The sequence below is a fragment of the Rosa chinensis genome, chromosome 2 (genome assembly GCF_002994745.2).
Source record: "Rosa chinensis cultivar Old Blush chromosome 2, RchiOBHm-V2, whole genome shotgun sequence".
NCBI lineage: Eukaryota > Viridiplantae > Streptophyta > Magnoliopsida > Rosales > Rosaceae > Rosa > Rosa chinensis.
Window position 1 is genome coordinate 47,739,722 of NC_037089.1, and position 16,072 is coordinate 47,755,793.

The following is a 16,072-nucleotide window of genomic DNA, read 5'->3' on the forward strand; positions in this document are numbered from 1 at the left end:
TGCTTCAGAATAAAATTCAAAATTTATTAATAAGCCAACGATAAGCAAATCAAGGGTCTTTGTTCAGAAATCTTATTCATCAATCCATGATTGAAAATAATCTTTAAGACCAAACAATAGTCTAATTAAAAATGAGGCATTATGCCTTCACAACTGTCTTTGGAAAATAAAATGAATAAAGCAGATCAGTCAAGATTGAGAGCATCCATTGACTTAGCAAGTTCCTCTTTGCCATTGGAGTCTGCAACTGTAAGGTTGACGTCTAGGTCATGACCTCCTTCTTCCATATAGTGAGCCACTTGTTCTTTAGACTCCCTATACCTCTTGTAATTGGCTGCTACTCTGTTGTTTGCTTAGCAATTCTTGTACCAATGCCCAATGAATCCACACCTATAGCATGGTTCATTGTCAACTCTTTCTTTTGGCATCTTGTTTCCATGATCCCCATGTCCCTTTCCACGTGGTGCATTGTTGCCACGTGGGTATGGATCAGCACGTCTAAACCCCCTTGCATTGGAGTTACTTCCACCTTTCATTTTTCCATAATTAGCCTCGGGAATTTTCTGTGTCCCAGTGGGCCTGGCATTGTTATTCAAGAGAATCTTATTTTGTCTCTCAGCCACTTGCAGTAGGCTTATCAATTTATTGAAGGTTGTGATTCTTTTGTTGTCATAATCCAACTGATAATGGTTCGCTAGTATAAAAGCTGAATTAGGAAAGGTGGTAAGAGTCTTGCAGATCATATCATCTTCTGTGATTTCCCTTCCACAGAAATTGAGACATGCCTTTAAGCGCAACATGTCCTTGTTGAAGTCATTGACCTTTTTATAGTCAAGCAAGCGGATTCCATTCCACTGAACAGCTAGTCCTTGGAGTAAAGTATCGTGAATGTTCCCAAAACGTCCTTTAAGGGCATCCGACAGTGCTTTGGGTGTCTTCAACTGAAGGTACTCCCAGCGTAGGCTAGGATCAATATGTCGCCTCAGAAAAATTAAGGCATCTGCTTTCACCTTATTAGATAGTTCATCATCTTTGGGATCAGTAATGATGGTAGTGTAGTCTTTTGCCACAAAGGCAGTTTCCATATCGGAAACCCAACGATGGTACTCAAGTCCTTCTGAGTCCAAGATGTCAAACTCAGGTCGAGTTGGATCAGCCATCTACATAAAACAAGAGAGAAGATATAAATTACGCAGTCATAAAGACATCCATGTAAATTATTTTCCAAACGTATGAATTAGATTTCAAGACCAAGATTCGTAATGGTCACGCATTTTTTTTCGATGCTATGTGAAAATACTTTATCACATAAGTGTGTGTATAATGCGCATGAATTTTCATTATCATGGCCAAATGGTATTGATATGTTGCATTAAAAAAAATCATAGCTCATTTAAATATAGCATATAAAAATAAACTACATGGCATGCTCAAATTTCACAAATATACAACAAATTATATACTACACATAATAATAGCAATAATATAGCATGCGTAAAATAAAATGTAAACAATAGTAAAATACAAAGCATGCGTAGACATAATTTATATAAGCGTAAATAAAATAAAAACATGCTCAAAATTTCATAAATAATATATAACAACATATATAGATATATATGGCATGCTCAAAAATCAAATATATAATCATGGCTTAAAGATAATTATATAAAACATAAAAACAAGGCATGCTTAAAATGATCGAAATTATCTAATTAAACATGCTTAATAACAAAATATAATAAAGGTATAAACAATAAGATATAAAGCATGCTTTAAAATAGAAAATATAAATAAAGTGCACATGCTTTAGATTCCACGAATATATATTACATATATAACAAGCAATAGAATAGCATGCTCAAAATAAAAATTCTAATTATAAATAATTAAATATACCATAGTATGAAAATAAAAGAGAATATACTTGGTTTCGAGAAAAACAATCCTAGCGCACGCGCGTGTTGATGCAAGCTTGCGTAGCGATGTTTTTTTTTTTTTTTTTCGGGTTCTGCTGGGCCTGTTGATTTGTTGGGCTGAGAATTAGCACTTTTTTTTTCTCTGGGCCTTTTTTTTTTTTTTTTGAATTGGGTCCTTACTTTGGCCCGGGTCGATTTTTTCTTTGTTTTTATTAATTTTTTTTCTCGCTCCCTTCTTCTTCTGCGTCTTCTTTCCTCTCTCCTTCTGCTGGTTTGGTTTTCTGGGTTACAGGTGGTGGTTTGCAGATGGAGGCTGCGCCGGCAAGTAGGAAAGGGGCAGTAGCGGAGGCTGGATCGAAGGCTCGATCTTGAGCTGGGCTCGTGTGGGCTGCTGCAAGGTGGGGAGGAGGCCGGACGGGGATGGGCTATGCGCTGGGATCGGTGGCCGCTAGGATTGGTGGGCTGCAGGTTTGCCGGCTGGGTTGCTGTAGCAGCGATGGGTGGGTTGCTGTTGCAGGCAGCTTAGCAGACGCGGAGGGGGGTAGCGCGAGTGGGTATGCTGGTGGGCGGGCTGATCGCCCAGACCAAGGCCTCGTGGCCAGGAAGGATGAGGCCGGCTGATCGATCTGCAATTTTTTTTTTTGTTTGTTTGGTGGCGGCAGAAAGAAGAAGAAAAAAGTTTTATTTTTCTTCTAGGTTTTTTTTTTTCGACTGAAATAAACTAGAAAACTAGATTTTTTTTTTGGCTATTGGCTCTGAGCGTGCTGATAACGTGTAAAAATAAAAATGGATTGGAATTGGTCTACTCATTTCATTTCATAGTCCCTTTATATAGGGATAGAGTTACAACGGAAATATTAATTACATTAAATACATTGAATGCTGATTGATCTATAATTGTGTTGATTGATGGTAAACACTGATTCCTTGATTCCCTCTCCGTCAGTTGCTTTGACGAAGGCACACAATATGTTTTTCCTTTAACAAATGTAGACTTTTATTGTTTTTTTTTAAGCGAGACTTATATTTGTTTTTGTTTGATTGAAATAAAAAAATTTATTTTATGTTGATGTTTGATTTTATATAATAAATTAGTAATATTGTTAACGGAGATTGGGGAGGGTAAGAGGATGGGGAATGAAGTCGGGTATGGGGATGGTAATTTAATCCCCTTACCCTACCCTCCCCATTGCCATCCCTAAACTCATCCAAAAGAAAGGGCTACGATGAGATTGAGCCATTCTTAGGGACCCTATGGCCGAAACCAAATGAAGTATAATTGGGGCAACCTAAAATGTAACATCATTCTAAGATTAAGACCAAAATCTATAACCTAACACTACTAGAGGAGCAATGGAACAGAACCAAGCACTAACCCTAATTTATTTCTTGAAACCCTAGGAGGCTAACCCTAGAGAACATCAGTTGCTGATGTTGTTCAACCTTATATGTCTATATGACATGTACATATGCCCATCCTTGTATTTGGTTTTTGTCAATTTTGCTTTATTTGGTCAGCCATAAACTATAATTGATTGAATGGAGTATACATGGTCCAAAATCAGAGTCCATAGTTGAGGGAATGGAGTATTTAATCGATAGATCAAGCGTATATGGTCATCCAGAACCTCTATATCTTTATATCTTCAACTAGAAAATGACGCACATGCTGTAACGGTCCCATAACAAAATCCTCCATTGGGAAGAGAGAAATGGATAATAAGGTATGGTCCTGTTATCCACTCCAACCCTATATACATGAAATCCAACTACATGCAATGAAAGCAGCAAAAATACAAGTGGACTATCCTGGCTTTGAAAAACACAGTGGTAGAGAAATGGCAACGGTCTTTGCGAGAGGAGCACAGACCATGAACACCATGTTTTTCAAGTAAGCATTCTAGCTAGCTATTTACATCACTTACATATGGATCGTTCATGCTTTTAACAAATGTGTTGCGAGGATATTTAGGATTTTGGTTTCGGAGATGCCTGAGAAGTTGGAATAGATTTAGGATCTTTCATGTCTGGTCGCACACAGCTACAACACATCACTAAATTACAGTAGGAGAAGCTGATTCGAGTAAATTGGGTGACCTGGATTACAGGTAGCCAAATTAGTTGTAGAACTAGACTTGATATTTTTGTAACTCATGCATTGTGAAATGCTGAGCACGTAACTCAAAATCAACTGATCATTAGTGCGACCGACTAAACAATTAAAACCAAATATTTTAAAATAGCAACTCTAGGAAATTGTGGTAAAAGCGAAAAATCTATAATATACATTGCTATATGCTCTAGCTAACACATTTATGTGCAGGCCGGTGGGGCGAAAAGCTTTCCACAAGAAAAGCACTTCCGCGGATATGATAAGAGAAACCAGGAAGTTTGAAGGTGATGAAATGAAGAACAAGAGCCATATGGGTATGGGATCAGAAAATGATGGCAATATTTCCTGGGTTCCCCATGAGAGGACTGGGATTTATTACCCCAAAGGCCAAGAGAAAGTGATGGACGAAATTTCTCCAGCAGCTGGCAGGGATATGGGTGTCAATTGGTTCACTTAACTAATTTCCTTTGACCCAGATTATTGAATACATAATATCTATATAAATAAAATGCAAATGCATGCCACATCCTTGATCAAGAGAAATTTGTGTAGAATATCTGTAAATCTTATGTAATCATAATTTAGGTTATCATGTAATTATAGGAATGATTGTTTCCTATTAGGGTTAGACTACTCATCTTATCATTGTATATATACCCCTTTGTGGGATGAATAGAATTATTATTGAAAACCCTAAATCAAAGTATTCTTTTCTACTTGGTATCAGAGCAGGTTCAATCCTTTGAACTTGCCTGCATCCTTTGAACCCTGAATCCTGAATCCTGAATCCCAAAGCACACCACAAACCGCTGCGTACCACCACCATTAAAATCAAGCCATCCCTGAATTTTTCTGAAACCCTAGAAAAACCAAACCTGAAAAAAAATCAAACAAACCCCAAATTCCTCAATGGCCGGACCTACAATTGAAGGCGAACAGTCAAATCCCGAGAAGACAATGGTGTCATCCTCACCGATCATCCATCACCACTACACCACCCAACAAGACAACTCTGCTTTCCCCACAAGTGTTGTCTTGAATGAATCCAACTACACCATATGGGCTCCTCTTATGAGAATGCGCATTGGAGCACGAGGGAAGGTTGGTTATCTGACTGGAGTAAAGGCTGAACCAGCCATGAATTCTACAGAGTATGAAGCTTGGGCCACGGACAATGAAAAGGTGAAAAGTTGGCTAATTGACTCCATGGAATCCTCTCTCATGAACAGGTATATTCGTCTTCCTACTGCGAAAGATATTTGGGAAGCTGTAGAGAAAACCTTTTATGATGATTCTGATGAAACCCGAATATTTGAGTTGAATAAAAAGTGTTTTGAAGCAAAGCAGAATGGAAGGCCCATTCCGACCTACTACAATGAGTTAGTGGCAATGTTCCAGGAGATTGATCAAAGGGTGGCCTCTCAACATGATAATGTTGCAGCTGTTGTTCAAGAAACTTCAGCAATGTCCCGGATGCGTGTTCACTTATTTTTGAGTGGACTTGACCCAGAGTATGATCAGGTGCGTGGAGAAATCCTACGCAAGGAGCCTAAATTCTCCTTGGAGCAGAGCTATGCTTACATTCGCAAGGTGCAATCAGAGAAACAAGCTATGGGGCGTTCGGTACCTACCGAATCTTCTGTTATGGCCGTTCAACGCCGACCAGGTCCTCCTCCAGGCTTCTCAGGTCCTTCTCCACGCCGTCCTCATGACAAACCAAACCCATACGCAAACAAAAAATGTGTTGTCTGTGGGGAAGTAGGTCATACCAAGGAGCGGTGCTATGAAGTGATTGGCTACCCTGATTGGTGGGACTTCACCAGGAAACCTCGAAAGAATCAGGGCAAGGCGGCTATTGCTACTACAGAGGAAGAGCATCTCAACAATGCCTCCGCTAATGTAGCGCAGTCAGGTATGAAGGGTAAGGCTACTCTGAATAATACATGGATAATTGATACAGGTGCATCTGATCATATGACCAATGACCCTAGTCTTGTGAAAAACCTTAGACGTTCCTCTCAAAATATTGTCTCTACTGCTGATGGTACTCCAACTCCGGTCATCGGAGAAGGTTCTATTGTTGTATCTGATACCTTAACCCTTGAATCTGTCCTAGTTGTTCCCTCACTAGCTTATAATCTCCTATCTGTTGGTCAGATTATTTTAGCACTTGCATGTATTGTGACCTTCTATCCATCTTTCTGTGTTTTTCAGGACATTCTGACTCGGCGGATTCTTGGTTATGGTGTTAGAAGGGGAAAATTATACTACCTGGATCTGACAGAGACTGGAGAAAACCAGAAGCATCTTTTGGGGCAAGCTAATCAGATTAATGGGGTAGAGAATGCAAAGGAAGCAGTATGGTTATGGCATCGCCGTTTAGGTCATCTATCTTTTAGTTATCTTAACTTCAACCTCATTTGTTTTCGGTTGTCAGTGATTTGGATTTCCATTGTGACATTTGTGAACTGGCCAAGAGCCACCGTATTTCATATTCACCAAGTCTTAATAAAAGTCCTGTTCCTTTTATGAAAATTCACTCTGATGTCTGGGGTCCTGCAAAGATTCCTTCTCTTTCTGGAGCTCGATATTTTGTAACATTTATTGATGATTGCACTCGCATGACATGGGTGTCATTACTGAAGAATAAGAGTGATGTATTTGGAATGTTTATCGAATTTCACAACATGGTGGCAACTCAGTATCAACAATCCATCAGAGTGTTTCAGTCTGACAATGGTGGAGAGTTTGTGAATGGCCCTATGATTGAGTTTTGCCGGTCACATGGAATTCGTCATCAAACCTCCAATTCTTATACTCCTCAACAGAATGGATTAGCAGAACGGAAGAACAGGCAGTTGATGGAAGTTGTTCGTGCTTCCTTATTTGGCATGAATGTACCTCGGTCCTATTGGGGAGAGGCAGTAAAATCTGCAGCATATCTTATCAACCGTACTCCTTCACGGGTGATTGAGTTTCAGAATCCTCATCAGAAGCTTCATACATTTTTGACCATCCCTTCTATGCCTAATTTGGAGCCCCGGGTGTTTGGGTGCACAGCCTATGTTCATATTCCCAAGCCTCAACGCAGCAAGCTTGATCCCCGTGCCCGTAAGTGTATCTTTGTTGGTTATGCTGACTTCCAGAAGGGTTATCGATGTTATGATCCCCTTACTGGCACTTTACATGTCTCTCTTGATGTTGCTTTTCGTGAATCCGAGCCTTATTACTCAGGGGGAGCTACTCAGTCTTCCCTTCAGGGGGAGAGAGGTTGTGAAGGGAACCCTCGTTGTTCTATCATTGATTTTGATGTCTTTGAAGACTTGGAAAATTTGGAGGATACATTTGAGGGTAGAAATTTGGAAACAGAAAATGCAGTTGCCGAACAGAGCATTGTGAATTCCGAAATAGACAATGCAACTGCCGAACAGAGTGTTGTAAATTCCGAAACAAAAAATGTAACTGCCGAACAGAATGTTGTGAATTCCGAGTCAGAAAATGTAACTGCCGAACAGAGTGTTGTGAATTCCGAGTCAGAAGAGACGACTTTTCTGGATAGTTTGAATCAAAATCATGACGTATCTGAAGCTCACACACAAGATATTTCCCCTTCTGCATCACCAACTGAAGATTCTGGTCAGAATGATCCTCCTCAGGTACCCCTAAACTTTAATGAATCTTCTGGGTTAGAAAGTGTCGAACCTAGGAAATCACAAAGGGTTGCAAAGGGAATTCCTAAGAAACAATATGAACCAGATATCAAAGCCAAAGCTAAATACCCTATAGCTAATTTTATGTCTAACCATAGGATTTCTGGGTCACATGCACTTGTTATTGATCAATTATCTACTGTATCTATTCCTAGTAACGTGCAGGATGCATTGACGGATCCAAAATGGACCAAGGCGATGAATGAAGAATTGGAAGCTCTTCAAAAGAATGCAACATGGGAGCTAGTACCTATGCCGGTTGGAAAGAAGACTGTAGGGTGTCGTTGGGTATTTACTGTGAAGCTTAATGCAGATGGAACTATTAATAGATACAAGGCGAGGTTGGTTGCCAAAGGATACACACAACGTTATGGGATTGATTATGAGGAGACTTTTGCACCTGTGGCAAAGATCAATACTGTTCGGATTCTGATCTCACTTGCAGCAAACAAAGATTGGCCCTTACACCAGTTTGATGTGAAGAATGCGTTTCTTAATGGGAATTTGGAAGAAGAAGTGTACATGGATGTGCCCCCAGGTGTTAAGAATTACCCAAGTGAAGTTGGCAAGGTGTGTAAATTGAAGAAGTCTTTGTATGGCCTGAAGCAATCTCCAAGAGCCTGGTTTGGGAGATTTTCAAAGTCCATGAGAGCCTTTGGGTACAGACAGAGCAATTCTGACCATACCTTGTTTATCAAGCGCAAGAATGGTAAGATTACAGCTCTTATTGTGTATGTTGATGACATGATTGTTACAGGGGATGATCCGAAAGAGATGAATGAGTTACAAAAGTATCTGTCAAAGGAGTTTGAAATGAAGGATCTGGGGCAACTGAAGTATTTTCTGGGTATTGAAGTTGCGAGGTCTAAGAAGGGAATTTCACTGTCACAGAGGAAGTATGTTCTTGACTTACTTACTGAAACGGGGATGCTAGACTGCAGTCCAATTGAGACACCCATTGAGATGAATCACAGACTTACCATTTATCCTGATCAAATTCCAACTGATAAAGGAAGGTATCAACGTCTTGTAGGAAGATTGATTTATCTTTCACATACTAGACCTGATATTGCTTATGCTGTGAGTGTTGTCAGTCAGTTTATGCATTGTCCTAGTGAAGAACATATGGATGCAGTTTTTCGGATTTTGAGGTATTTGAAGATGGCGCCAGGTAAAGGATTACTGTTTGAGAAAAATGATGAATTGGAAGTTGAGGGATACACAGATGCAGATTGGGCTGGTGATAAAACTGACAGGCGTTCTACATCTGGGTACTTCACTTTTGTAGGAGGGAACCTTGTCACTTGGCGTAGCAAAAAACAGAAAGTTGTGGCTAGATCAAGTGCAGAAGCTGAATTTCGAGGTATGGCACATGGAGTCTGTGAAATGTTATGGATTCGTAATGTCCTGAAAGATCTAGGTTACAAGCTTAGACAACCTATGAATTTGCATTGTGATAATAAAGCTGCAATTGAGATTGCACATAATCCAGTTCAGCATGATAGGACAAAGCATGTGGAGGTTGACCGTCATTTTATTAAAGAAAATCTTGACAGAAAGGTTATTCGTTTTCCATTTGTAAACTCAGAGGAGCAGTTAGCTGATGTTCTTACTAAAGGAGTGTCCAGGAAGCAATTCGATAGCTCAGTTGACAAGTTGGGCATGATAGATATCTATGCACCAACTTGAGGGGGAGTGTAGAATATCTGTAAATCTTATGTAATCATAATTTAGGTTATCATGTAATTATAGGAATGATTGTTTCCTATTAGGGTTAGACTACTCATCTTATCATTGTATATATACCCCTTTGTGGGATGAATAGAATTATTATTGAAAACCCTAAATCAAAGTATTCTTTTCTACTATTTGTTCAACTTCGCATCATAAATCTAACTCGGCATATATGATCTATATGGAAAAAATCGGTAGGAGTTTCACACTTGGAAGTCAGAATTATGATATCTCATTGTTTTAGTCACAGACACCTTAAAGAAGTGAAGTTGTGTACATAACGTGTTTACTTGTCACAAACGAGAGGGAAAAGGTATAGAGTCATATGCCTTTTCTTAATATGTGACTCTTCTTTTTTGAAAACGAATATGCGACTCTTCTATCATCACGAATTTCTGATTCTTTCTTTGTAAGTAAACTTGCATTAAGGTTACAACAGTTTTCGTACTAAAGTCCAAGTTAGCTAGAGTTTGCTTGTGATTGTGATATAGATTATCGAATGGGGTATATAGAGTATCTGTATATTACGCAAATGAGATCGAATTTTTCAAGGCAATAGTTTCAAAGTTTCAATTGATTTTTACATAAAGTCTGTAAAAAGTTCCCAATTCACATTAATTTAGGAGGAACCTCATTTCAATATTTGAGGACTTTAGAGTATTATGAATTCAATCAACCTTTTTAGTCCAGAGTACAGACAGAGAGAGAGAGAGAGAGAGAGAGAGAGAGATAACAAGCCCTTTAGTAGGTATACATAGCCCTTAACTGAGATATAGAGGGCAAGATTTATCAATTTGCTGAGCCGGCAGCTAGCTTTGCTCTTAACTCCTTCCGCAAGATCTTGCCAGATGGTGACTTGGGAATGGCTTCGATGAAGAATACTCGATTTATTCTTTTGTAGTATATAACCTGCAAAACATTAATGAGTGGCAATTTAGATTCGATCTCAACTCAAATGCATAGGTAGCAAGCAAGGCAAGCATTGTCCCAAAGTTAGACTTAGACCATTAATACTTGTTTTCCTTCTTATATTGGGACATTGGGTTTTAAACTTTTGATGTGCAATGTATATGCACCTAGTTTTGGGGTGGTTGTGAGTTGACTTACATGTGATGATAAGGAGAGCATTACCCCTAGTTAGATTTGGGATGATTATGGCACACCAACTTAGTGTCGACAATTTGCTTGGTGTAGTTTCCTTGTTATAGAGTGATAAAAATGCAAAGACATTTTCTACTTTTATGATTATGTTTAACTGATAATTTTGTTAAGTGACAAAAAAATGAGCTGTGAATTCAAACGTTTTAAATTTAGACATTTAAGTGCATAAATGATACTCCGTGCATAGTATATGATATATATATTTTATACGTCATTGCATTCCTGACTTTAACCTTAAAAGATTGTACCCATGTGATTGATGAGGTAGTCGGCTGTGAGGTCTCTATCTTGTAGAGATGAGGAGGAAAAAAATTGCATGCGGAAAAGATAGGAAACAATTTGAAATACTAAAACTACTAACAATATTCACCTGTTTTGAAATAAATTGCTTGATTTCATCCTCAGTGATCTGAGATCCGTTTGACCTCACCACAAAGGCAACCGGAACCTCGCCAGCAGCATCATGCTTCATTCTGAAATTATAAATTAATTTGCCCACATTGTTAATGTAAATTATAGACCTAGAAAACATATACGTCTTATCATATAGCTTAAGCTATAACATCATAATGTGATTAATGTCAAAGAAGCTATTGTATGTGCCAATTATATAAAACGTCTCAATCAAAAGTTATATGACTTACGAGACAACTGCGGCATCAGAAATGTTAGGATGGGTGACGAGCAAGGCTTCAAGCTCAGCAGGAGCCACCTGAAATCCTTTGTATTTGATAATCTCCTTCAGTCGATCAACAATGAAGAGCTCTTCATCATCATCAATGAAGCCTATGTCACCTGTGTGTAGCCATCCTTCCTTGTCTATCGTTGTGCTTGTGGCCTCCGGATCATTAAGGTAACCTGAACAATTGAAAGTCACTAGTCATTATAACAATCATTTTTTTTTTTTGGCATTGACATTATAACAATCATTTGAATAACAAAAAATATTGGCCCAAAAAAGAGAAAAAAGTTGGCCGGTTCATGATAACAAGCTTTTTTACTTTTTGATTTTATTTTAAGAAAACAAAATAAGGGTTAACTCCTCAATCTTTTTCTCCACTCATATTTTCCTTCTTTGGTGGGGTTCATATGGAGACAGTGAATGATAATGATATTTTATCTTCTTTGATTAACAAATAATATTAAAATTCACTATGCTCGGAGCATTGAATGTTTCAGACTTTTGAATTGTTAAAACCGGAGCATCAAATGCTTATATCAGTATAGAAGTTCTCTATAATAATTTATCTATGAAATGAATTTTATGAATGTTTGAGGTACTCGCCAATTCAGCTATTAAAGAAAATATGGCCTATAATTTTGAGTAGCCACCAAAACAGGATATGTGAATATTCATGAGCAAGAATGTTGTACTCAAATGTGGCATATCTTCTCCCTAAGAATTCAGGATTCTCTTAATCAAATTATTTATAATTATTCAAAGATGTGCATGGAAGGTGTTGTTATATGTATGTGTAGTAACAATATACCTTTCATGATTTGGTGACCTCTGATGCAAATCTCTCCAGGCTGGTTGCGCGGCAAAGAGGCACCAGTTTCAGGGTCTACGATCTTCATTTCTGCATTTCTGACCACAGTTCCGCACCCACCTGGTTTTACCTCAAAGGGTTCTTTTGCAAATGCCAATGACATTGTCAAAACCGGTCCTGCCTCCGTCATCCCATACCCCTGAAAGTAACATCAGATTAGGTCAAATTTTCAATCATCCCTCTCCGACCTCCTATACAACAACACCACTAATTCTAAACTTATCAAATATATGGGACAAACTATGGTACTTGTGGGTATCTCATGCACACATTTACAACTATTTGAATAAAAAATTACAATTATTTGAACCAAAATTACAACATTGAGAACAAAAGTTACCATATTCATTTACACTATTTACATATAGTTAAACAAAAATTACAACATTGACAACGAAATTGTTCAAAAGCTTGTAACAATGTCGTAAGAGGTGTAATTACCATTATTAGAACTAAGATTACACAAAATATGACTCAACATTACCACTCTGACAACAAATTTGTTGTCACTTTTGTAAATGTGGGTATCTCATACCCACAAGTACACTAGAATTTTCCTAAATATATGATCAAATACTAGTAGTAGGCATGTCACTATCTTACTCTTACTGGTTACATAAAAAATTTAAAATGAGTTCACGTTGAAAAATGACCAAATCTTGGCTTTTTGGTTGAAGAAAATGCTAGCAATACACCAAAATAAAGTTGGTGAGTACAGTTATATCATTAAATCTAAGAACATGTCATAATACGTCTTCACAACTTTCTTTTAGCCAGCTTAAAGATCTGATTATCCTAAAAGCCACCTCTTATGTTGAACAGTCACCATTCATTGTCATGTCATCACCTACAATATTATTCCATATATTTGTCTCCCTTCCTTAACAACTGTTCAAACGTTAGGTAAGCCCCAGGATCATGATTGAATTTAGTTCTTTATGTGGAAAATATAAATATAATACGTACCACACAAGGTAACAATAAATTTTTTGGTCTCCCCTTCTTTGGTTGGCTACCAACCGCATTTAGGCCATGACATATATGATTACACCCCATTTTACATGAGACAATTTATATCTAACTTTCCATGTATCTTTCATTTCTAAATTAGAAATACTCAATAGTTTAAACGTGACAAGGTTTACAGTGATTTAGTAATTTAGTTTCTGTTTTCTTGGAGGTCGTGAGCTCTTAAGATTTTATCTGAAAATGTGACGGTATAATAAATTTATGACAGGTTAAACCTAATATTTAATGCGAGATTTTTCTATTTTATTTTTTAATTATTATCGAGTTCTCCGCACGGCTCTAAATCCCGTCTATAACCCTTTAATATATCTCCAACTTTAGACTGTAGACTCTAAAACTTAATTCAAAAACTCACCTGACGTCGTCTTGACCTTGAATATGATTAACATATATTTTTACAACAGAATACAGGTTGGTGCTTAACATACCTGACCAAGCGTTACACTGGGAAATTTCGCTCTGACTGTGTCTTCAAGCTCCTTCCCCAACGGTGCTCCTCCACTCTTCAGCACCCTTATCGACCCCAAATCGTACTTGTCGAGATCGGGAAACTTCGCGATCGCCAGAACAATCGGAGGCGCGACCGGCGCAACACTAACTCTATGCTTCTGCATGAGCTCCAAAAGAGAAACAATTTCAAACTTCTGCATCACCAGAATGGCAGCTCCGGCTCTCAACCCACATAGCAAGACCGAGTTCAGCGAGTAAATGTGAAACAGCGGCAGCACACACAGAACGACGTCGTCGCTGTTGTAGTACAAGTTCGGATTCTCTCCGTCAACCTGCTGAGACACGCTCGTTACCAAGCCCTTGTGCGTCAGCATCACCCCTTTCGGCAGCCCCGTCGTGCCGGACGAGTAGGGTAACAACACGACGTCGTTCGGGCTGATGTCAACTTCCGGCACGTCGTCCTCATTGGACTGAGTCAGTTCGGAGAAATGGAGACAAGACGAGTCGGGTGGCGGGGAGTCAATGCACATCAACTTGACTTCGTCGCATGACAACTCTTTAACTTTGTCGTAATAGATAGCGAGAGTGATGATCAGCTTGGCTTTCGATGCTTTCGCTTGTTTGGCGATCTCCGCCGGAGTGAAGAAAGGGTTGGCGGCGGTGGTCATGGCGCCGCGGAAGGAGGCTCCCAAGAAGGTGAAGACGAATTCGGGAGTGTTGGGGAGGAGGAGCATGACGACGTCGCCTTGCTTGATGCCGAGCTTGTTGAGACCGGAGGCGACTTTCCGGGCGGTGAGCTCGACATCGGCGTAGGTGTGGATCTCGCCGGTGGTGCCATTGATGATGCAAGGCTTTGAGCTGAGGTGGGATTTGTTTTGGAAGATGTAGGAATGGAGAGGGAGGTGGTTTGGAATGGGAATGTCCGGGAGCTTGGATCGGTAGATGATGTCGCTTTGGGGTGTTTCGATTGCCATTGGGAGATGGGATGTGATGAAAAAAATAGAGGAATGAGGAATTGGTGGAGCTGCTGGCGGAAGGAGATGACAATTGGGATTTATATTGATCCACAAATGCGGGCAAAGGTGACAAAGGTGTTGGGGTTGGTGGAGGGACTGAGATGGAATTACAGAATTGTTTAAGTATGAAAGTGGAAAATGAGAAAATGTGTTTGTGATTAACCGCCAAGACTTTGGTCATAAAAATAATTTTGAACAGTAATTTAAAATGTTTAGATTACGAAGATACAAGGCAGAATTTATAAAAATAAAATTATTTCGGACAAGCTCATCCAATCTAATCTCGACAAGAGTATTTTTCAACCGAAGACAATATCAAACATCAAGAATGAAATATAAAGTTGCTACTTACCGGCACTAAAATTTGCAATTATGCCCCAAAATTTTAAGGAAAAATAAATGACTGGGGTTGGTGATTGGATCGGGCGGAAGAATGAGGATGTGCCTATGATGGCGCTGGGTTGGTGAGAGTGGGTTTTGGATGGCGGTGGTGGTGGGGTATATGCCATTTTCGTTGAGATACTTTTCCATTTCTTTACTAAGTAGTGAGCCTTTTACCTACTACTCGGATGACGTAAAAGAACGCAGTGCCAGCATGGGTTGCTGCCCTTCACCTACTACGTTTCTATGCCACTGTTTCTACAGTGTTTTGATTTGAACCCATAAACTGCGACTACTTGTTTCCAATTTCCCACCAAGAGCTTTCTTGTTTAGAACGTTTTATGTTTGTAAGTAGAAGCTTAGCCCAATAGCTTTTTGTGTTGAGGGTTTTATCCCAAAATTGCACGAAGCATAACGTATTAGTCACACAAAGAGCATTGCTTCTGTCGTTTTGTTTGGAATGTTTGCTTGTATTTCGGGACTGTTATATTGGCAAGGAAAGGGTGAAATGCATGAGGAAAGAGGTTACTTATTCTCGTCTATTGAGGGTAACCATAAATCAACCCCAATTTGAAACTAAATTTATGGAAACGCCTACATTAGTTATATATCAACCTACATGCAAATTGTATTAAATAAGGGCAATGATATGGGCTTCAATGAGGCCTAAGATTTGTAGCCTCAATCCTAAGTATTATGTCATGTAAGCAAATATAAATTTTTATTTTCAATTCCACATGCATAATATATCTACCCAAATCATAATAGTGCAACACCCATTGATCAATTTAGGGGAAATGAACATTTACCCAATTTCTGCTTTAAAATTGCCCACTTGCTCCACTAACTGTTTTTTAACCCCGTTTACCCAAAACACTCTAAGGGATTATTTCCCTTTTACCCAATTAATTCTTTTTTATTAATTTTTGGGACTTTTTTGCCCTCTCCTTCTTTCTCACTTAGAGAGAAAAGTTATCCTCCACCTTGCTGTGCTCTGGTGACCAGCGGC

The 16,072-nt window shown here is 38.9% G+C and overlaps 2 protein-coding genes across 2 annotated transcripts; one reads left to right on the forward strand and one right to left on the reverse strand.

Annotated features, from left to right (window-relative positions):
- Positions 1-3,662: 3,662 nt before the first annotated feature.
- LOC112186604 lies at positions 3,663-4,528 on the forward strand. The gene is made up of 2 exons (XM_024325068.2): positions 3,663-3,810; positions 4,243-4,528. The coding sequence occupies exons 1-2, from the start codon at positions 3,698-3,700 to the stop codon at positions 4,487-4,489; spliced, it is 360 nt and encodes a 119-aa protein (XP_024180836.2). The 5' UTR covers positions 3,663-3,697; the 3' UTR covers positions 4,490-4,528.
- Positions 4,529-10,009: 5,481 nt separating this feature from the next.
- LOC112190236 (4-coumarate--CoA ligase 1) lies at positions 10,010-14,709 on the reverse strand. Its single transcript, XM_024329662.2, has 5 exons — positions 13,645-14,709; positions 12,128-12,326; positions 11,282-11,495; positions 11,008-11,110; positions 10,010-10,385 (listed from the first exon to the last, which is right to left on the reverse strand). Exons 1-5 carry the CDS (start codon positions 14,638-14,640, stop codon positions 10,266-10,268), a joined length of 1,632 nt encoding a protein of 543 aa, XP_024185430.1. The 5' UTR covers positions 14,641-14,709; the 3' UTR covers positions 10,010-10,265.
- Between the last annotated feature and the right edge of the window lie 1,363 nt (positions 14,710-16,072).